The sequence below is a fragment of the Ambystoma mexicanum genome, chromosome 6q, assembly GCF_040938575.1.
Source record: "Ambystoma mexicanum isolate Mex_15411 chromosome 6q, UKY_AmexF1_1, whole genome shotgun sequence".
Classification (NCBI taxonomy): domain Eukaryota; kingdom Metazoa; phylum Chordata; class Amphibia; order Caudata; family Ambystomatidae; genus Ambystoma; species Ambystoma mexicanum.
Window position 1 is genome coordinate 1,468,096,303 of NC_090937.1, and position 22,583 is coordinate 1,468,118,885.

The following is a 22,583-nucleotide window of genomic DNA, read 5'->3' on the forward strand; positions in this document are numbered from 1 at the left end:
AGTCTTTGTGCATCTGTCTAAAACAGACCAGGGAAAGCAAACCCCAATGTTACACTTTATGAATGACTCAAAGTTATTCTACGTAGGTAAAACCTAATGCAGACTTATTCTGGACAGGCTAACAGCAAGTCAGGGCAAGCAAGGTTTCTTTGTTAAATACTTATTATTTAACTGTCAGTATAAAAACATTAATAAGAAGGAGGCAATATAATCACACACAAATATAATTCAGTACTGTACACCTGTTTCTGAGGCATTCAGAATACTTTGAAGGCGGAGCAAACAGGCATAGGTTATCAGAACATAGAAAGAATAAAATAATAATAATTTGGCATTTATGTAGCGCTACGAACCCTCAGGTATCTGAGCGCTGCTTTTTATTACCCACGGTGTGTGGTGCTCATTTATCGACCTCGGAAGGATGAAAGGCTGAGTTTGGCCCTGCCGGGATTCGAACCTGCGTTAGCAACCTCTGCACGGATGTCAAAGCGAGCGCTCTACTCGCTGTGCCACTTGACCGGCTAATACAGTTAGTTCTTAGGCAGTGCAGATATTTTGAGTTCACCAGAAGAGTCAATTCAATTCAATAGACTAGGCCAAAGTCAATGGGCTAAATTCTTGGATAGGGTAAAGCAGTACTGGTAGATAAACAGAAAGTTCTTAGGACTAGTTTGTAGCAAGAAAATTCATATGTTGGGTCACAAGCTGATTAGGCCTGTGAGTTGGGAATGCTTCAAGCACTTTCACTGCAAGAGGTAAGTACTCTCAGTCTGGTTTTATAGTACCTTTACAAGTGAAGAAAAAGATGCAGCTTGTGACCTCTGTTCCTGGCAGTTCCTGCAGATCTCGCTGTTCCTGGGCCTCAGTCGTGGGGACAAGAGGGAGGACGTTGGGGGACTCCTGCACTGCACTGGTTAAAAAGCTGGCAACTGGCAAATCTTAAAATCTGGTAGCTATAGTCAAGCACACAAACTCTTCTCCCTAGTTATTCGGTTTCCTGCAGCACTCGGAGGAAAATACAACCAGCACTCGGAGGAAAATACAACCAGCTCCGAGAACGGTATCCAGGTGGCTTCGTGTCGAGTTGATTGGTCCCACCAACTCAAAGGGAGAAGTCATCCTTGCAGGGCTTCTCTGTCGAGATGAATTTAGCGATTCGGACCTGCAGCAGGGCTTCACCGGGCAAACCAACGGTCCAGGAGTTGCAGCAGCAGTCCTCTTCAAGCTTGTCTTCGGTTCTTTCGTTCCAGTGGTCAACTGTGCCTTCCAAGCCAAGAAACTCGCCTTTTATTCAGTTCTCTCCCATTAATTACAGCCTAACTGTCACTCACCAAGCAGGGTGGCTGTCCTTGCCAGACAGTCAGCCAGCCAGCCAATCCCCACAGAATGCATTTGGGTCTCCTAGAAGACTAAGATCGGGTACCTCCCTCACTTCCTGCCCACCCTAGACACTCAGGCGCCAGAGGCGGTCTTCACTCCTGAAGCCCGCCAAAGGCGAATGAACAAAGTAACGAAACCTGGTTTGGTGCGCAGAGCAAAACTCTAGAAGGACCTTTCCACAAAGAAACGGCGAAAAAAGAAGACCGGGACCTGTTTTTACAGAGGGGACTCAGACGCCATCTTGAAAAACATGGCTCTCGCGATTTAATGCTACAGGTGTTCGCGGTCGGGAAAAATCATGGTAGTTTGTTGTAAAACCACTGCCACCAGCCGTTTCAAGGGGAAAAGGGTAGCATTTGACTACTGCATGAGTATCTAGACACAGGGGATACTAAGTAACCCCTCCAGTTTATCCCAGAGAAGGTATTTAAACCTTGGGAAAGCCTGAAAAGGTTTCTCTGTGCCACTGCACTGTGGGTGCTGTGTAACACAAATGAAAAGATAATGCCTATGCAGTTGTCTAAAACTCCATAACCAAAGGAAACGAAAACAGAAAACACATTGATTTCAAAAGTTCAAAGTCCCAAAGTTTAGCTTTAGGACCTGGCCGTTGGAGGACAATGTCCTATGTGAGAGCATAGCACAGGATAACCAAAAAAGTTTCAACAAAAATGTAGGGTCTGTCCATGACAACAGGGTAGTGTGGGAGACATTTAAGGTATTTATTAAGGGATGTTGCATGACCAGAGAAGGGTTGAGTCCTGAAGGCACTCTGTAGGTCCATAGCCAGTCCGGAGAGGGAGAACAAGGAGTTGGTACCTGTGACTCCCACTGATAAGTAGACGTCGGAGGGAGAAAGGGGACGAACTGCGTCTATGTGAAGATAGGAGGAGAGCTTCATTGGGGACCCCATTGTGGAGGTGGTTTATGGTGTGGGCGATTGCCCTAGCCGCACACTGGCCTGGGCTATTAAACAGGAGCGACATTGGGGAAAACATAGTTGAAATCGAGGGACCGGAGGAGACGTCCAGCAGGCATCCTAGGGTGATTAATGACATATTCAAAAACTATTATGAGCAGCTATACACATCACAATCCAGGGCGGGAGGGATTCCATAACTCAATATCTTGATCAGGTTGCCTTGGGGTGGCTTGACCCGATTCAGGGTGAGGAGCTAAATGCAATGCCCTGGGCTTGGATGAAATTACGGTGGAGTTATACAAAGAATATGTTGATCTGATAATCCAACACCTCCGTAGTATGTATAAGTCCGCTATTGCATCGGGTGTATTACCTGAGTCTACTAGAACAGCCCTTATGATGATTGTTGAAACCAAATAAAGACCCCCTAAAATGCTTGTCCTACAGACCCCAATTGGGGTCTGTAGGACAAGCAATGTAATGAACCATCCAAAGAAATTACCGAAAGTACTGATAATAAATCTTGGCCAAAACAGTAGCTGATCGCCTCCTCCAACACATGCCAGCACTGGTACTCGCAGACCAGGCCTGTTTTATCTCTGGTAGATCCACACAGAATAACTTGAGAAGGCAGTTCACACGAATGCTTAAGGTTAACCCTGCCATTCCCATAGTGGCTGCCGCTATGGATGAGGATAAGGCCTTGGACACCTTTCTCTTTGAAGTCCTTAGGCGCTCAGAAATGGGACTTGCTGATTTCCGGTAGGTTTGCTTACTATTTACTGCATCGAGGGCTGAGATATACACTAATCGGCTGTTGTCTAAGTACATCACCCCAAATCGGGGCACGAGGCAAGGATGTCCCGTCACCTATTCTGTTTGCCCTAGCAATCAAAGCATTAGCATGCTATCTCAGGGAATACCACGCCCAGCAGGGAGTGCATATTCATTCTCATGTCTCTATAGTGTCCTTATATGCTGACGATATATTGCTTTATATAAAACATCCCAGAGAAAAGTACGTTCAGTGGTCCAATCGATCCGTCGCTTTGGTGATCTCTCTGGATTGAGGATCAACTAGTCCAAATCGTAGGTGCTACTGTTGACCCCTGTGGTGCAACAGGAAGATATCAGGACTGATTTTAGATGAGGCCCACGTGGGATGTAGTATCTAGGTATACATGTCACAACATCCCCGATTGAGTTATACAAAGACAATTACTTAAAGGTGCTTGTGAGCTTGGAACATAGAGTGGAGGCCGGCATTCTCTTACCCTTATAGCAGGCTGCTCGATTATCCCTGGCCAAGATGGTCATCCTTCCGAAATTGTTATATTTGTTTAATAATGCCCAAACGTGCCCCCAGTTAGCTTTTGCTCTCGCCTGTAGAAATTGATAGTTTGCCTTGTATGAGCTAGCAAACAGGCCAGGATATTGTAGGATACTCTGATGTTACCCCATGGTAAGGGTGGCCTGGAGTACCCAAACTTATATATGTATGTTTTGGCTGCTCAACTTCAGAATTCTGTTTGGTGGTAGTCCCCCTCCTCTGAGCTTCCACACGTCGCTTTGGAAAGGGTGATTGCTCTTCCAAGTGATCTAAGTGTATTGTTGTATAAGGGCTCTGCTGTGGTGGGACGCGCTTAGATTCAGCCACTGGAGATCAATTGTAAGGCATGTAAGCACTTAGCGGGTGTCATCAAAATCAGATAAACTAGCACCACTCAAACATAAAAGACAACAATAATAAAAAGACTTGGTTCTCTGAGGAACTGAGAAAACTAAAAATCGGTTTCGAAGAAATCGTTTTATGTTTGGAAACGTGATCTTAACCCAGTTTCACTAACCTTATATAAGAAAGCTGTCTTGGACTATAAAAATGCTATACTTCTGGCTAAGAAAAACTATCATAACACTTGCATAAGTAATGCTGTTTCCGATACCAAAGAATTGTTTAGAATATTAAAAGGAACAGGAAATCACACCTGCTCCATTGGGCTTAGAGGAAATAAACAACAAGGACTGGTGTCAACTTGTCCAAGACGGTCTGCAAAATAAGTTGCATAATATCCGGGCAACTATGTTGGGGAAAAAAGAACATGATTTCCGCCTCTCTGGATATTACGCCACCGAAGGTCTTTAAAAGAAACCCAGATATCCCTATTTTTAACTTTCATCCAATAACTGAAATGGAACTTGAAAAAATAATATAACAGATGAAACCATCACAATGTAGAGGTGATGCTTGTGCATCCACGATAATCAAATCCTGTGCTCCATCCCTAGTAAAAGCAATCTGCACTTTCGTTAATGCCTAACTTAAGGAGGGGCTAGTTCCATTGGAATTAAAACAAACTAAAGTTACTCCAATTATCAAGAAACCAGAGCTGCCAAGACAATCCATCGAATTTCCGCCCCATCTCGAACACTCCATTTTTATTAAAAATTCTTGATAGGGTGGCTTACCACCAAATTGCTGAACACCTGAATCTGCATCCTATATTGCATTCTCATCAATCAGGTTTTAGAAAATTATTTGGAACCGAGACCTCTCTTCTGGAGCTTAAATCCAGGCTACTAACACAAATGGACAAGAGAGGGATCTCACTGATCATATCTTTGGATCAGTCTGCAGCCTTCGATTTAATCGAACATTCCATTTTGAACAAGAGGCTCAAGAAAGTGGCTAATTTTTCTAACCAGGCCGCTGCTTGGATCACTTAATTTTTAGAACACAGGCACAATAGTGTCTGCTCGGATATAGCGGAAGCTGATTCAATCCCGGTTCTCTTTGGAGTTCCACAGGGGGCTAGTACCTCACCATGTATTTAAAATCTTTTTATGACACCTTTTTTCTACATGTTGGAGCAGGAGGGTGTAGTAATTTCAAACTACGCAGATGATACCCAATGAGTGGTTCACCTAACTAGCTCCCATGAACTGGATGAGCTCGAAGTTAACAGAATCTTCAGCCTGATTGAAAACTGGATGCTGAATAATTATTTGGCGCTGAATAGGGCTAAGACTGGGTTAATGATTGTTTGCTCCCCACATTCTCTGAAGGTCCTTAATCATGCCTACAGCTCTTTCAAGCTAGGGGATGACATTATATGCCCACTTCAAAAAACTAAAATAATGGGAGTCATTCTTGATCAGTCTCTCAATATGAAAGTGCATGCGTTATCGGTTGTGTCTTCCTCGGTTTATTATGTTAAACTGTTGTCACACCTGAGGCCTCTCATATCACAGAAAAGCGCTGAAACCATCGCAAGAGCGATAATTGGGGCAAAGCTGGACTATTGTTGTAGCCTATTACTAGGTACCGGCAAGCTATCCCTACAGAAACTACAACAGGTTCAGAACTGGGCTGTGTGAGTTGTAGTGGGGCTATTAAGGCGCGAACATGTCTCGGATGCCAGTCGGGGGCTTCACTGGTTGCCAGTGGAGTCCAGAATAAATGCAGAACCCTGGTTATAACGTTTCAGTGTAGAATTCAAATGTTGCCTCCATATCTTCAGTGCCACATCAAAGATAAAGGTTTGTACAATCTTCTGGAGCAACTTGGACCAAAAACATCGAAGGCGGAGAATGGGGCTTTTGCTTATAAAGTTCCCATATTGTGAAACCAACTTCCAGATCATCTGAGCAAACATAAACTCCTGACACCATTCAAGAAAGACCTCAAAACCTTTCTTTTCTCTTGAGCATGACTCAAGGGGTAGCACTATTTTGGAAATTTATTTCCAGCTGGTTTTAATCCTTTTTACCCTTTTGGATGGACTCTTTTAATTAGAATAGGTGTCCTTATTCGTTGTCTGTCTTGTACCTCTGTTAGCGCCTTTATGCCTACGGGCCCATAGAGTGCTATATAAATATTATGTAATGTAATCAATGAGGGTGCTCTCTACTCTCCTGCGTTTGCTATATTTGTGGTCCGTGATATACCAATCACCCATGAAAAGATATTTTGTATCCATTTCGAAAGGCTTTGGATTTATTTGCTGGGAGATCTTGTAGAAGAAGGACATTGGATTAACTAGCAAGTCCTGAAGAATAGGGGCGAGTGGAACACAGTGACAATGTTTTTGTTTTTTCGGCTGCAAGAGGTTATTTAAATTCAAATGGCCAAATTACCCTAAGGCACCTATAAGCTCCCCCCTGCTGCATTATATCACTACCTCCTCATCCCCTAGGAGGTTGGTCTCCTCCATTTACAAGAATATTAGAAAGCGGAGATCGCCACAGCTTGGTAACTTTAGGGACAGATGGGAATCAGCGTTGGATAAGATACTATCCAAAGTTCTTTGGAAGGTAATCTGCAGACAGGCACGATTTCTATCCTTAAATAATCTTCTATGGGTGACCCATTATAGGTTTCTACATCAAGCATACTTCTCACCAGCGAAGCTGCACCGATTCTAACCGGCTAGAACAACCAGTTGCAATAGATGCAATCAAGACATGGCTGACATTCTACACAGTTTGGTCCAGCCACCAGATACGACCATTGTGGCCGGCAATAGAAACAGCGATGTATGCAATATTACACACCCCATGGCAATACTCGCCTGAACTTAGGTTACTAGCACTAGTAGAAGGCAGTTCCAGAAGTGAGAATAAATTGGTCGGTATGCCATCAGTAGTTTCTAGGTCTGTTATCGCCAAGTCCTGGGGGAAACGTAAAGCACAGACCTTCCGGTAATGGCTGAATTACATGAACATGTGTGAAAAGAGACACGCAATATGCGGCAACACCATCAGCATGCAGCAGGCCACTGGACTATTGGGTCTCCTTCAGGTCGCTGCCGACTGGGACGATTTGAACTTCCTTTATCCACCAGAGACTTGTGATGATTGATGATCTTGCTGAACGCAGTGACATAGGTTGGGGAATCTGAGTGGTCTGTGTAGAAATATGCACCAGTAAGCCCATAAATAAAGTGGAGTACTTACTGTGTTCAGTTGACAATCACATGATCGCCCTGTATATTTCTACTGTTATATGCTGCCTTGGTTTTGTTCTGGGTTTGGGTGGGGAGGGAAATGCATATGTTGGTTACAGTCTATTAACACTAAAACTATTTTTTTTTAACGTTTTTAAAAAAAGAAACTAGTTATTTGTGTGCCCTATTGCCAGAGTGAGAAAGAAGCAATGGTGGGAACTAAACTAAAAAAAACATTGTCTAAGCAAAAGTGTGAGAGAAAGACATTATCAGCACTTGATTAATAGAAGAGTGGAAAAACAAAGGTGGCAGGAGAGCTGCCCTTCTGACAAAGTATTCAGGAGGAGGAGAGCATAACCTACATTGCATGTGGAAATCATGAGTGTGGAAAAAACCGCATCAATGTATTTCATGTTTTCCCAGAAGAAGTTGTCAAAACTGATGGTGTAGAAACTCAAGAGACTTTACAAGTTGTTTGAAGCAAACTGTACCACAGAAGTACTTGTAATAGTGTCAGTAGTTTCATTAGTCCTGGCAGGAAAGTATACCAGGGCAAGGGGCATTGTAGTGGTAGATCTGGAAGGTGAGTGGACCAGGTGGAAAGCATTGAAGTACTGTGGTGTGGTCAAATGCATTGACGAAGCAGTGGCAAGACCACTAAAGTATATTGTGAACTGTTGCAGAATCGTCCTGGCAAAAGCATTTTTGCTGATACTGAGGAACTGTGGAAGAATACTTGTTTCTGAGAAGAAGTTGAGTGGAACTCTCTGCCACCCATGGAGATATAAAAGACTTTTTGAATATTTTAAACTGTTGGTCAATTCCAAGCGAGGGACTTATTGGAGCAAGAAGAACTTTGTTACAAAACAGAACTTTCCTATTTTGAACTGCTGAAAGAAAATCCTGTTTGAATCTGGGGAACAGGAATTCACCCAAGTTACAAAGAGAATCTGTTATCAGATTGTGAACATAGCTGTCGTTTCTGTTATATTTGAATTGCCATATATTACCTTGTTAAGTTGGTTGTATGTATGTGTGAGGGACCGATTCTTTTTGTGAGCATTTCCTTTAGTTTATTTATTTTTTACATTTGTATAGCGCACAGGCAGCCCTTGGGCATCGCAGCTCTGTTACTTGAGGGGCACTTAGTTACATGGGAAAGTACAGGTTGGATATACATTTACAGGTTATACATTTATACAGTTTAAGCACAGGTTATATATACACATTTGCATGTTCTATATTTCTACAATTATGCAGTCATGTGTGATTAGTAGAGGGGGTGATCAGGTAAGGATTTTAATGGGAAGGGAAATCCTTGTGAGGGTAGGGATAGTGAGGGGTTTGTCAAACCCTTTTGAAAATCCTTTACCAAGTGGTCCGCCTCACATAATAATTGTATCTTATTACATTTATAAAGCACCTTTCGCCAAAGGCACTGTACAATAAGAGCAATTAAAAAAAAAACAACAGTATAATCAAAATGATTCAAATGAATAGAAAGTTACAACAACAGAGAAAGGCAGAACTTTTTTTTTAAAACACTAGAGAGGCAAACAAGGAGAGTTTAAGACCAGTTTGGAAAATACAAAAGAGATGAGGAGGAACAAAGTGAAAGAAGGAGAGCGTTCCAGTGTTTAGGAGCTAGAAGAGAAAAAGAGCGGAAACAAGATACAAGGGAGCTTTGGAACAGTCAACAGTAATAGATTTGAGATTGCAGGGGACGTGAGGGGACATAGAACGAAAGTAGAGAGGAGAGATAAGGAGTGTTCAAGCCATGGGTACATTTAAAAACAATCAAAAGAAAGTGATACAAAAGACAGGATTCAAGAGGGGATTCAAACTAAAGTAGTGGCATTGAAAGTAAAGAAGATGTAATAGATGAACGAGGGGGTAGAGAGAAAAGGAGGTGGACAGAAGAGGTATAAATAAAACGGAGAGGGAAAAGATGCCAAGCAGAGAGGCCAAGTAATAAAGATAAACAGTAGTTGTCGATACGAGAAAAGACAAGAGGAAAGAAAAATAAGTTTAGTGGTCTGAAAGGAAAGATAAGCACGCGCACAATGAATATTAAACAAAGAATAGGGGCAGGACCGCACAATAGAGGTGATATGAAGGGAAAAACAAAGGGAAGGATCAAAGTTCTGGCCCAAGTTGCGTGCTGAGAGACAAAAGGAAAGAGTGGATGGCAGAAAGAAAAGGAGGGGCGGTGGGGTGGGAGAGATAGTATAAGAGGGAAAGAACAGAACCTCAGTTTTTGAGCTACTGAGATTTAGGAAATGAGAAGACATCCAATTCTGAACAGCTAGGAGACAGTGGAATGTAGAACAGAGTTAAAAGAGAGAAAGATCTGGTGTCATCAGTGTAAAGGTGATAAGAGAGGTGAAAAGAGGAGATAAGAGCAGAGAGAGGAGAGGTGTAGAGAGGGAACAAAAGAAGAGGGCCCAGTACCGAAACTTGGGGGACACCATAAAAAAAAAGTGTCCAGCCCAAGTAACAGAACAAGTCTGTTGTGAAAGATAATAGCAGAACCATTAGAGAACAGACCCCAAAATACCCAAAGTGGAAAGAGGAGATAAGAAGGGAGTGATCCACAGTGTCAAACGCCGCAGATAGATCGATAAGAATAAGAATAGAAGAAAGCTTATGAGTGACGAGCTGTGAGTAGGGAATTAGAGACATGAAAAAATGCAATTTCTTTTTTCTTTTTTTTTTTTGTAATCGGGATAGTAAGCGCATGCTTGAAAGCCGCGGGAAAGCAAGAGTGTAGAAGATGAGAGAAGTTAGATAGGGAAGAAGATGGGGATATACATGGGGAATAAGAGAAAAAAGGAAGAGGGTCAGGAGAAGCTGTGGGATGAGCCTGAGTTAAGGGACCAGAAGTGTCAAGATCCGTAAGAGGAGAGAACGATGAAAGTGTATAGTGATGAAACCAAAGGAGAAGAAAAAGGAGTGGGAGAAGGAGTAGAAGCAAGTCGAAGATTAGCTACTTTAGATGTAAAGTAGTAAGCGAAATTAGAAGAAGAAAGGGAGGAGAAAGCAGATTAATCAAGGCTATAGGGAAAATGATATTGTGTAGAAGCTGATAGAGACGGTGAGGGTGGAGGGATAGAGAAAGTAGGATTTCTTTGCAATAAGGCAGACTCAAAAGAGGAATGTAGCATTGAAAGCATAGTAAGGTGGGAAGAGGAGTGAGAGCTTTTCCAAAGCCGCTCGGCTTTACACAAGCTCCGGCGGAAGGAAATAAGACGAATAAGTCAAGACAAGAACCATACAGATGAGAAGAAGGGGACGGAAGAAAGTGAAAGTGATAAGAATCAGCAAGAAAGCAACAGATGGAGTAAAGAATTATTACGAGGAAAGTAAAAATCCCCAGGAAGGAAAGAAAAGGAATCAGATGAGATGAAAAGGAGGTCAAGATGTTCAAGAAAGTCAATAGATAGGCCAGGGGGACGATAAACAACAAGAAGAGAAACAGGGAAAGGATTAGAGAAGGAGGATAAATGATATTCAAACAAAGAAAAGCTGGGGAGGTTGGGGCAAGGAGATAGCAGCGTGGGCGGGAGGTATGGGAAAAAGAAGTAGAGGCAGTGTGAAGAAAAGCAGGAGTTATAGAATTGTCATGGGTGATCCAAGTTTCTAAGTGAAAATTAGAACCGAGAAAAAGGTCAAGAATTATTGCAGATAGAATGAGCATTTAGAAGATCAAAGTGGAATTGTGGGAGAGCATCAAAGCATCAAATCGTGCACTAGATGGATAGCTGTCCAAAATGATTAATTCTACCTTTACATTTTCCATAACATTCAGTAAACATTAGAAATTAATCACTTATGCACTATCCTCCACAACACAGAAATTATTTGTGTGCAAGTCTTGGTTTGGGATTTAGGTGCTTTTGTTCAAAAGGTGGGCCACGCCCAAAAACACATTAGCCCAGGCTGCCCAGCATGATCAATATATAGGGCATATACTAATGGGCTGAGCAATGTAAGAGTGAACAGCTGCCACTCGGATGTTGGTGTATGTGTGGAATACAAACTGTAGCATAACTACAGCTCACAGAAAAAAAAGAAAAGATACTTAAATATTGATCAGCAAACAGAAATGTAGGCAATTGAAAAAATCCGAAACATTTTTTAATGTCCATTCAAAAATCCATCAATTTTACACAATTCAAGGAATGGCGGGAAACGTTAAAGGAACACTGCCTAGAGTGAACACCATCAGCCTGCTCTGTAATATTGATATTGTTTACTCTGCAGCTTGGTCAGTGCACCCTGGATACAAGCCACTCCAGGCATCGTATCTCCAAACACAGCAAAGCAGAGTATCAAAACACAGCAAAGCAGAGTATCAAAACACAGTAACAAGACACGGCTACCCACCTGCCGGAAGAACACTTACGTCAAAAAACAGGGGATTGTAGACGGGAAGCGGAAGATCGATGTGGCCCATGTGTCCAGGACAGTTGTGAAAGCCCTGGGCACATGTGGTACAGACTTCTTTGTTGTCGGCAGGTCCCAAAGATAAATCATAGAGTCCGTTCACAGCTGGATTGCCAACATTGTCCAAGTAGCGTGGGTTGGTTATGGCCTTCACACTCAATTTCCTAAGTAGGCAGAAAGCAAGCATTAGATTCCCCCTTATAACACTACATGACCTCAATGTTAATCTATCAAGAATGTTTACTGATTGCCAGGTATTGACATCACATGCCCAGGTACTCTTCACCATTTTCCAGATATGGCCATCCCATTTCCAGGGGATACCATCAGTAGCCAGATATTACCAAGATATACCAAAGTAGTGATCAAAATGCCAGGCATTACTGTCATTCGACAACATACTAACCTCGCTGCACACTGCAGGGTAGTGCCCTCATATTGATCCAGAATATGGATTGCGCCCATTTATCATCAGATGAACAGCTACTCCTGTCATCTGCAGCAATGGAAATTATTTTCCTAAGTATGAACACCATATGCCAAGCATGAACTATCAGCAGTTGAATGATGTGCATCATCAAACAATTTGAAATTGGGGGGACCTGGGAGCCATTTATTTGTAGCCTAGAAGAGCCCGGTTAACATGACACCACTTGCTACGAGGAGCTACTTTTGACTGTCAGACCAATTGGTGCTATTAAGTCTTTGTGTTTGGAAATGTCAGGAATTGGATTTGGGGCAAGAGAAGGCGCATTACTTGCAAGAAAATAAGCTTGGAACTACAATTCCTAGCAGCATGTGGGCCACCGTGGGTATTTGTGCGCTTGAAACTACATTTCCCAGCAGTATGTGGGCCAGCGTGTAGTTCTGTGTGCAATCGCGCACTGAGCCAGCTGAAGGTAATTATGGGGCTTACTAAACTGCCGCGGATAATTAAGGATTGTGCAGCACGGGCAGTCACAGCATTCGTGAGTGAGCAGAGGAGGTGCATAGTGGGACGTCGGTATGCTGATCGAGAAGCCCGGGCCACGGCGGTGAGCAGCGGTGGACCAGGCTGTAACCCAGCGTCATTCCACAGAGTCTGGGTGTTCTCAAGAGGCACCCGGACGCGCAGATAAGTGCATAGCATTCACTATTGTGTTGGGCAGTTTTCACAGAGCCATGTTTGTTTATGGAGCTAATATGTACAAATACTGCAATCTCCAATCCTGTGATAAACAGGGAAAGTATTAAGAGACACGTGCTTGCGCATTTTATGTTTGGCGCAAGTGTTTCAGTTGAGCTCCTGACATAGGGGTTTCCAACCGGTGTTCTGCATTAAGGAGCAACATTAAGGACACATTCATTTTACGGAGTATGATGCAAATACCTTTTGGAATACTCGCACCCTGAGAATGGGTGCACGCTATTCGTTTTTGATTTAGGACATTAAGGACATGTACCTCAGAATATTACATGTCAGATAGAAGTGGCTCCTCTAGTCAAGTGAAGAAGAGCACTTCTGAATGCATTTGTGGTTGGTTGTTTTTGCTAGCCCAAAGGGCCATATGTCTTGTTTCTTTATCCCAGGGAAATTCCCTCGTTTGTACCATACAGCTTGCTGTTAACATCATGTCTTGCATTTGGGTCCATGTACGCTTTATTTTGGGTGATCTGTTGCTTCATGTTTTATGTTAGTGAAAACAATGTGCCTTCATGTTTGTGAAAGGAGCATACAGGAAATATGATGCATAGGTTATGCAGGAGTTATGAATTATTAGCAATTATCAAATGTTGGAGGTCAGGCTTAGAATTGTAGGATTTCAGTAGGTTTTGATTGTGCTATAAATATAGATATGCATGTTCTCTCTTTCCCACCTTTCCTTTATCTGTCCACACCCTTTCCCTAACTCAGTCTTCCCCCATTGGCTACCACGTGGTTACCTGTGTTATTAATATCCAGGCGCCCGTGCAAACCACGGTGGGATTGTCTATCTAATCGCCTTCTGTGGTTCCGGAGAGGGGGTTGATACCTTTCATTCCTTTAAGATTTTGACAGGAAACGTGTATAAAAAAAGCATTGGGACGCATGTAAAAGGGTTTTAAAGTATAATGGGTCATACACAATGGACAAAAAATTATAGTGTGTATGTCTAGTAGGAGTAAGTGATATGACTTACTATGTGCTAGCTCCTCATTCCACTGAGGTAGCTACCGCTTACTTGGTGATGCCCGATACCCAAGAGCAGCTTTGAGCCCCAGGCATTACATCTTTACTTTAATCCCCCTATCACTTGATCCAGTCATCACTGTTTGACAAACACTCCCCATCATGTGCACATTTACTCGCACTGCCATGCACAGCTATCAAATGCTGAAGTACTCATTTAAGAAGCAGGAGCAGAGCATGGTTGAGGCAAACCGGGGATGCCTCATTCCGCTCCTACTTCTGTCTTCTGGCACAGCGAAGTGGGAAAGGTGCATGCAATCTTGTGTCTTCCCAGGCCCCACTATAAAGGCAGCATAGTAAGTAAGGGTGCTGGTCAGAGCAGTGGAGAGCCTTTCCGCTGCAATACAACAGACATATCTATGGCTGGGTGTTTCCCAGCGCTATCAGCTTTTCAGAGGCACAAGCATGCTAGGGAAAGCAATCGGTTTTACTTTGAGCAAGCAAGCCTCTGCTTCAGAGATGTAGTCTAGAGACCAGCTGGTGACTCTGGTCTCAGGTAACCTTGCTTTGAAACCTGGATCTCCATTTGACCCCATTCAGCAATCTTGAGAACTCTCTTTACTTCAGTGAAGCCACGTTCCATCCATCATCTGCCAAACTAGGAAGCTAAATTTGAGTATAGATGCACTACAAATAAATAAAAAGGGGACATTTTGTCAGTGCCTTTTCCTTGGTGCGCATTTTTATCTGTGATCTTTTATTTGTTTTGATGTGCCCCCAACCTATTAGCGAAATACACCCACGTGCAATTGAGTAGGGAAAGCAAAAAGAACAAAGGGGGTTTTAGGGGTGACTCTTCTCAAGTTTTATCCAACATAAAAAATTAAAGCAGCACAGAGGAAAAGACAGCGACCAAAAAAGGACAAATAAAAGAGCTATCATATTAGAACCACATCACGTGTACAGCATTAAGGAATACAATAGTTACATTCATGTATTCCATGTTCTGCACAGTGTAGTCATGTGAAATAGCCAGTTGCTCCAAGCTGCCATTAAAAGCCAAGTAATGTACATGTTCTGGAGTGTTTACGGAACATTTTTAATTAGAGTACTGGTGCAAGAGCCTGTGTACACGGGCCAAAGTGCAGGATTTCATTGACACAGTAGGACCACTGCATATCCTAAGGCAACAGCTCCCTCTAGCAGCGACAACAGGCAAAGCTATGCAAATTTGTCTCTACTGTGTAAGACTGCATCCGACAAACATACATCTGGCCTTTTATTATATTGTTTTATTAGATGCAAGACATCAGCTACCTTGTTGTTCAATTGACTTAAAAACGAAAAACTAATAACTATAAAAAAGAAAAACATCAACACATCTCTTCAGTAGTTGGATTTGACAGAGAGGTGTTTCTTATTGGCCAAAAAGAAAAAAAAGAGAAATCAACAGAAGATAAATTCTGCATGAGGAGATTCTACTTGTATATAGGTACATTTGAGGAATAATTATAGGCCATGACTTTGTTTCCTACATATTAACACATATCAAATGTACTAAATAAACGGTTAACAGGATAGGATGTGTGTTCTAGTGTTTAGCAGGCAGACCGTGGGATAGGAACAATAAAAATCAAAAAATCCCCCATTCAGGCTACAAAATGTTCACTGTTCACTAGCCATTGGCAAGTGCCAATTCACTCCTGGCTAATAAGAAATTGTGAGCTTTGTGCATGTGGAACAATGGAATTATTGCCAGGGTGCAAGCGACTGACTATTAGCTTGCAACTTGAAATTCATCACCCTGCTTCATTTTGGCTTTCGTCCAGTCAATACCACTAAGACCACTTATCAGCTAAGAGCATAGAAACCAGTGGTGGCTGGTGAATTTTTTCTTTTAATGAAGAGGCATAAACTGTTCCCACACTATGTGCAAGCGAACAAGCCAAAGGATGGAGCCTGAACTAACCAAAAGTGGTTTGTGGTGGTTCTCAACCTGTGAAACGTTAAAAAATAAAAAAAAAGGATAAAAAGGGTGCATTTCACAGCAGCTTCTGGAAAAATTGGATAAAAAGGACACAAAGTTTGTGATCTGTTGTGTAGGGTATGGTCATCTGGAATGAGGAGTCTGACCAAGCGAAGGCATGTTTGTTGCTACAAACTTTTATTTAATCAAAAGAAAACCAAACGCATCTGTCGCTAAGTCTAGAGGTTATTTCCCTACCTCAACAAAACAAAATCTTGGGCCGGTCAGGAAGTTTGTTGTGTCAAAAGCAAAGTACCGTCCTAATCAAAATTCCTATTCTAGCCCCGTCACTTAAACACATATCACTAAGCTAACTGAAGAGATCTTAACTCAGCCCAGGAGAATGACGCCCTTCTCTTGGGCAGAAGTCGCTCAAAGTTAGGGTTTCACAAAGTTCCACAAATCCCGGGACTAGGAGACTGACTCCCTTCTTATAGTTTACATCCTTCCTTCCTATTTGTGTCTTAGACCTTGCACTATCTGAAATGTCGCTAGGCCGAGCATGATCGTTTTTTTTAACATTCTTGTTGCTCATGGCCTGTAAGAATGTTTTGCATTTTCCCCTGTTCCCTCTCTTGCTGTGAAGCGCTTTGAAACACATTGTGTATAGGCGCTATATAAATAAACCATCATATCATATCCAGTTTAACAAGCTTTTCTTGAGTTACTCTAGTTCTCCCCACGGATTGTGTATTAACTCCACTTGAACACAATCCTTCAACTTTCCCCCACTACGACGAGGAAGAGGATTCCTTGAGTACTTCTGGACTCTTCAAAACCAGTGTCTTACGGTACTAACCAGGGATTTGCCTCACAAAATGATCTACTTCTCGCTTGCCTTGCTTCAACTTCCCAAGTTTTCCAGGCCCCCGCCCGGACTTATTACTGTTCCCGTTACATTGTCTCCGGGAACTCTTCATCGGTTTTGCCAGGGACGTGGGTTCGTCCTTTTTTTCCTTCTGCTCTTCTTCGGCCTACTTCACTTCGTGGTCCGTTACTGTTGGCAGTATGGGCGCAAGTTTCGGACTCAAAGGCCCACCATTTACATGTTGCGCAAGCACCACAGTTCCTCATACTTTCCATTTAGTTGCCTACGGGACTCCGCTGTAGGGTAGTGTAGGTGGTCTTAGCACAGTTCTTAGACCGCACAGTCCATCCACCACAGGCCACTCCACCAGCACCTTACTCAACTTCAGGGTTGACAGCTCCCAGCCAACTGACTAGATGCTTTCCTGCCGTCCTTTGGTTCGTTCTGGTCACTCCACACCACTGCTTCGATGCAGTGTTTCCAACGCCCCATTTCAAACTCGCAGGTTTTTTGGCGCCCCCCTAAGTTGCTGACTTCTCCTTCCAGATGTCGCTCTTCTCCTTCTTTACTTTTCTGCTTAAGTAGTTGGGACTGCCCCAGTGCAACATCAGTTTGATTAACAACAGCTGGTCAAACACTCTTCATGCTTGGCATTAGCATTCTTGGGTTCTTCTTCATCCCAGTCCACATCACAGCAGGACTGTTTGATGCATTACAGTAACACATAAACTCTGACTTTATCATATGTAAGGAAGGGTTGGGTGTTACTCTGTGAAGTTGGAAGTTAAAGGAGCCAGTAGCGGGATGTTTAAACACCCATCAGCTGTGCGAATGGAGAGAGCTGTGGAGAGAGAGACACCACACAGAGAACCTTGCTGTACGTGAAGCAGGGTGGGAGCTGGAAAGCAAGCAGAGTGATGCCCGACGCTAGAAGGCTACTGGAAATGCTGTCCAGACAAAGCGGAGTAGCCAGAGGTCTGCCTTGGCAAGGTCGGGGGCAGCGCAAGGATGTCGGGAGGCACAGGAGACCAGGCGAGAAGCAGAGAAGGGGCGGAACGGTGTTCTGAGCCGCCAGCAAGCCACAACAACCACTCGACGATGCGAAGAACGTCGGAGCTGCCAAAACAACCAGGAAAGCCTAAAAAGGGAAGAGCAGGATAGTGTGGCGCTTCAGGGCGAATGCCACGCATTATGGGTAAGTAAAGAAGACTGCTAAAGCGAACGGAAAAAGCCCTGTAATAAAGAATGATAGTACCAAATGAAAAGGTTGAGGGTCACTGACCCATTTGATGAAAAGGGCATGAGCAAGGCTTTTGCCTAGTAAAGTGTGCAAGTTTGAAACCCATCAACGTTGTGAAAAGCAGTGTAAAGGGTCCTGCCTGTGAGCTTGCTGGGCCTTGGTGTAGCTGGCGCGATGCGCTGGCACCGCTGTTCACAGGCCCATGTAGGAAAAAAGGCTGTGGGCTGGGCCCGCATTGACAGGCGTGCAGCCAGCGTACCGCCAGAGGCCCATCGGGCTGTTGGGAAGGGTGGCAAAGTAGCCGCAGAGAGAGCGGGGCTCCCTCCACCCCGCTGAGCGGTGTGAGAAACCCGAGGGTATTTCCACTCCTATTCCCCATGGATCCTCTGTGCACGTGGCCAGGGAAAGGCCATCACTCTTGGACCTTGACCCTGGAGGTGCACAAACGAGGGAGGATCACCTGGGTGGAGGGTCTTTGGGGACTGGGAGTGGGGTGCCCTTAGGAGAGACATGGTATACCCCCTTTCCTACCTGACCGTAGCCCGACCTTTATGAGCTATATTAAGCCCATTTCCCTCACTTGCCCTGATGTGACGTACTTCTACGAGGAACAGGAGACGTGTGAACACCACACATTTTCACTACTTAGAGACTGGGACGAGGAAGTTGCATTCCGAGCATTTGGAATGCAGCTTCCTCGTCCCAGTCCCTAAGTGGTGAAAATGTGTGGTGTTCACAGTCATGTCTTCCTAACTACGGTCAGGCAGATCTAATTGACCAGGCACACCTCCAGCCTGTAAGAAGGCTGCAGTTACATAACATGAGGGAGAAGCCCCAGAAGGGTGAGAAGCAGAGAGGTCAGTGCGGCAGTGACTAGCAGGTGACCCGCTCTTCGTGGGAGCAGCTGTGGTGGGACTGGACACCGAAGCAGGGCGCCATCTGCGTCCTCTGGAAAGCAGAAGGAGAACTGGAGCAAGAAGTATCTGGCAGGCGAGCAGGAGAAGAGCGGAAACAGCAGAAACCACCGGGAGAAGGAGCAGATTGCTGAAGAGTGTTGGAGGGGCCTGCAGACACCGGGAAGCTCCGAAACGGACTCCAGGCAAGTGCTGGTCCATGTACTTTCAATTCCTAACTGAAAGCAAACTTATAAAAGTACATTTTAAACACTGATCTGAAAGCCAACCTACATTTAACTACATTTGAATACAGAGCGAAAAGCAAACTTATATGAGAGGGTTTTATTTTCTCAAGAGTGCATTTTAAACTTATATTTAAACTTCAAGAACAATAATGCATTGAAAATACACAAGAGTTTTGTTTTTTTGGAATGAAACTTAAACCTGAAGCAACACAAGTAACTATTGAATTCTGAGCAATTCATCTTCAAAACATATTAAAACCTTGAAGTGACTTACATGTGAAACCCAGTAAGAACATTGAAGTACAACCCCAGAGGCTGAAAAAGGGGAAGCCAAAAGAGTGGGTCATTGTATATAAGGCCATGAGGCCCATCAAAAGACATTAAGCAGAACCAACTTGGTGCACAGGAGTAAGTGCCAAGGAACACTGTGGGGCACAGGAACAAACACCAAGGAAACCCTTGGTGCACAGGAGCAAGTGCCAAGGAACCTGCAAGGGGGTTGAAGAGCCCAGGGATTCGGTTGCCTGACCTGTAATCAGTGGACTGTGTGGTCTAACAACTGCGCCTAGACCAGTGAGCCCTGAATACTGAAGACCAAGCATATTGCGAAAAACAACTGAGCAAAACGAACTACAAGTATAAAAGGTGAAATTGAGTATTGGGGAAGGGAGCCCCAAGACAGAAGAACCTATTTATGTTGTCTTGAGAGCGAGGTCTCAAGACCCTCCCCCTTTTTGTCTGGAAAGGTGTTGCATGAGACCTGGGCAAGGGAACCCCAAGGATTATCTTGAACTTTGTTGCTTGGAGCTCGAGAGAGGTGATCTTGAGACTTTTGTGGGACTACATTATACTTAGGGAAAGAAAGCTGAGAGCTGGAAGAATCCCTGAACTTTGCTTCTTTGGTTAATAACATCCCTACACATGGTTGGTGAGGGCAAGTATAGGTTGTGGACACAGAGACTTACAATTGGAACTATCTGACTAAGACTTTCCTTAGTTTTATTCCAATAGGGAAATCCCACCTTAGCATAGGGCAAAATAGGCCTTCAACCATCCTGACATTTGATTTAATAAAGTGCTTTAGTTTGAAATATAAGTCTGTTGTATGTGTCTTGCTTCATGATGCCTTCACAGCGGGTGCACCCGCGAACAAGGCGCAGCCCAGCAGAGTGCGTGGCCAGCGGACCACATGAAGGTGGCCTACTATAGAGCTAAGGAGGAACCAGGCTCTCCAGTGGAGGAACAAGTGAGCCTCCTGGCTGCTAAAAGGAGCACAAGCCTACAGGCATGTGGGGACCAGAGGAGCCCGTTAGCTTGACAGTGGGGTGCAGTGTGGAAGCAGCAAGAGCGTCCACCCCGTGCCGGCTGGGCGGGTGCTGCCTTGGGCCTGCCGGGGTTTAACTAGTTGCTTGATCCCCAGGACCGGGGGGGGGGGGGGTTTATCATTTTGCAGGTGCCTTGCCCCCATATAAGTAATGTACCTGAGCTAGCTGCCGGAACCTGGACATTGCAAGGCAAAGAGAGCAGAAGGGGTCCCAGGTGCCCCTGGCACCCCATAGGCACAGACCCACACATCAGCTACCATCAGGGGGTGGCAGAGCTGCATCGAGATGGTGGCCCCGGAGCCGACAGATACCCTACGGGGAGGACTCCAGACGAGGTGTGGACAACACTCTCGAGGCGGGAGGAGAAGAAGGCACAACCCTAGCCAGGCGGGAAATATTCCGGGCGTGAGCCCGGTATCAGTTGTGTGGTGACTGGATCCAGGTGTGGGGACAAGACGCAACCGTCCCCAGCAGTGGAGGTTGCACATTGACTGACGCTGCCACTCAGGCCAAGGGGGGCAGTAGATGGTGCTTTCAGAGGCCACTGCATGAGAACACAGGTGGGGCTCAGTCAGCACATAGCACCCAGAGTTAATGTTGGTGGAAGAGGTGTGAACACAGCGGCAGCACCCAGTGCTTGGACCCGGGGAGATGCAGGCAGGGAAACAAGGTGGGGTGCCGGCAAAGGTGCCCGAGCGGAGGATGCCGACGGAGGTGGCATGTCGCACATTGCCACAAAAGACGATATCGGGACTATCCTGCCTCAAATTAAGGTGCTTTGGGGGGGCTTGCAAGCATCCCTGACATACCACACAGGCCGGATGGACACATAGGAGAGCAAGTTGGAAGCCTGGAGAATAATCAGCTCGACGCTGACATGGTCGAGATGCGCCTTGATGCCTGAAAGACAGAGCTGGAGCTGCGTGAGGAGGATGGGTCCTTGAAAATGGATGACCTGGACAATAGGGAGAGGAGGAATAATATCTGTATACTAGGACTAAGGGAAGCTGACGGCGAGACTCCATCGCACGTGGAGCACTAGGTGCAAGCGACTGTCAACTTTTTATTTGCAGCCGAGGGGTGGGGCTGGAAAGAGCTAACAAAGGCAGAAACCTGTATGGTAACAGTCCATGCTCGGTTGTAGCCAGGTTCCGGAGGAACAGGGACAAGGCTGATGGTCTGACCAGGGCACGATCGCAGCAGGACCTAGAGTATGAAGGCTCACGGGTTGTAATCTATCAAGATCTATCCAATTTGACGCTGTCTCAGGGGAGGGATTGTCGGCCACTAACAAAGAGGTTGATTGAAAAAAGGGATCAGATACAGATGGGGATACCCGTTTGCCCTGCAGTTTGAAGTGAAAATGAGAGGCGACTGCGAGGGGCAGGAGTGGGGCATGTGCATTGAGCCTCAGGGCCAGCGAAGCGAGGTGGGTTGGGGATAGTATTGCATAAACAGTTTTGATTGCAGGGGTGCAAGGTTAAGAACTGGCTGGAGGGTCGTCCGCTTATGGGGGGGGGACTTACTGGATATATGAGGATAGTACTTGCCGCGTTTTACGCCCCTAACCAGGGCCAAGGGGATTCCTTCAGCGTGCCTTTGATGAAATTCAGAGCCAGCCGGGAGATCCCTTTGTCATCGGTAGGGACTTTAACTCCTGGGTGGATGAAGTGTAGGATAGGCAATCAGTGAAATGCACGGCCTCCCTTCCCCACCGAGGGGGAACAAAAAGAGGGACACCTGGGTTGCGCCATCAAAGCAAGGGGGTTAGTAATTATAATGTATAATTGGGTATTTATAACACTTAATACGCGGACACATAAATCGAACCTGTGTTGATGCGCTTCGTCCTGCTTCCAAGGTGAGCACGTTGCCCCCCCGGCCCCCTGAGCCATCCTCCCGAGAAAGTAGATGCATGGAGAATGATGCACCCGGGGCAGAAGGGCTATACCTTTTTCTCTGCCCCCCCACCCCCACACCCACACTACTGATGCCAGGATTGACTACCTGTTTTTGATCAGGGGGAAAGAGTCCTCCAGTGTGAAATTCGACCGGTGGGATGGACCAACCATGACATGGTTATGATGGAATTAGATATGGAGTGAATGCATTGAGCGGATAGTAGTTGGAGGTGTAATTAATCCTTATGGAGGGACCCACTCTTTGCTGAACAGGTCTCCGGGGACATTTCTGAATATGTTAA

The 22,583-nt window shown here is 44.9% G+C and overlaps 1 protein-coding gene across 1 annotated transcript in view; it reads right to left on the reverse strand.

Annotated features, from left to right (window-relative positions):
• The window catches only part of POLR1A (RNA polymerase I subunit A), a 1,786,762-nt gene that overhangs the window by 1,746,293 nt on the left and 17,886 nt on the right, over nucleotides 1–22,583 (reverse strand). Inside the window, exon 2 of the mRNA XM_069632173.1 lies at nucleotides 11,651–11,855. Within this exon, the coding sequence (XP_069488274.1) occupies nucleotides 11,651–11,855 (205 nt within the window). The remainder of the gene's footprint in view (nucleotides 1–11,650; nucleotides 11,856–22,583) is intronic.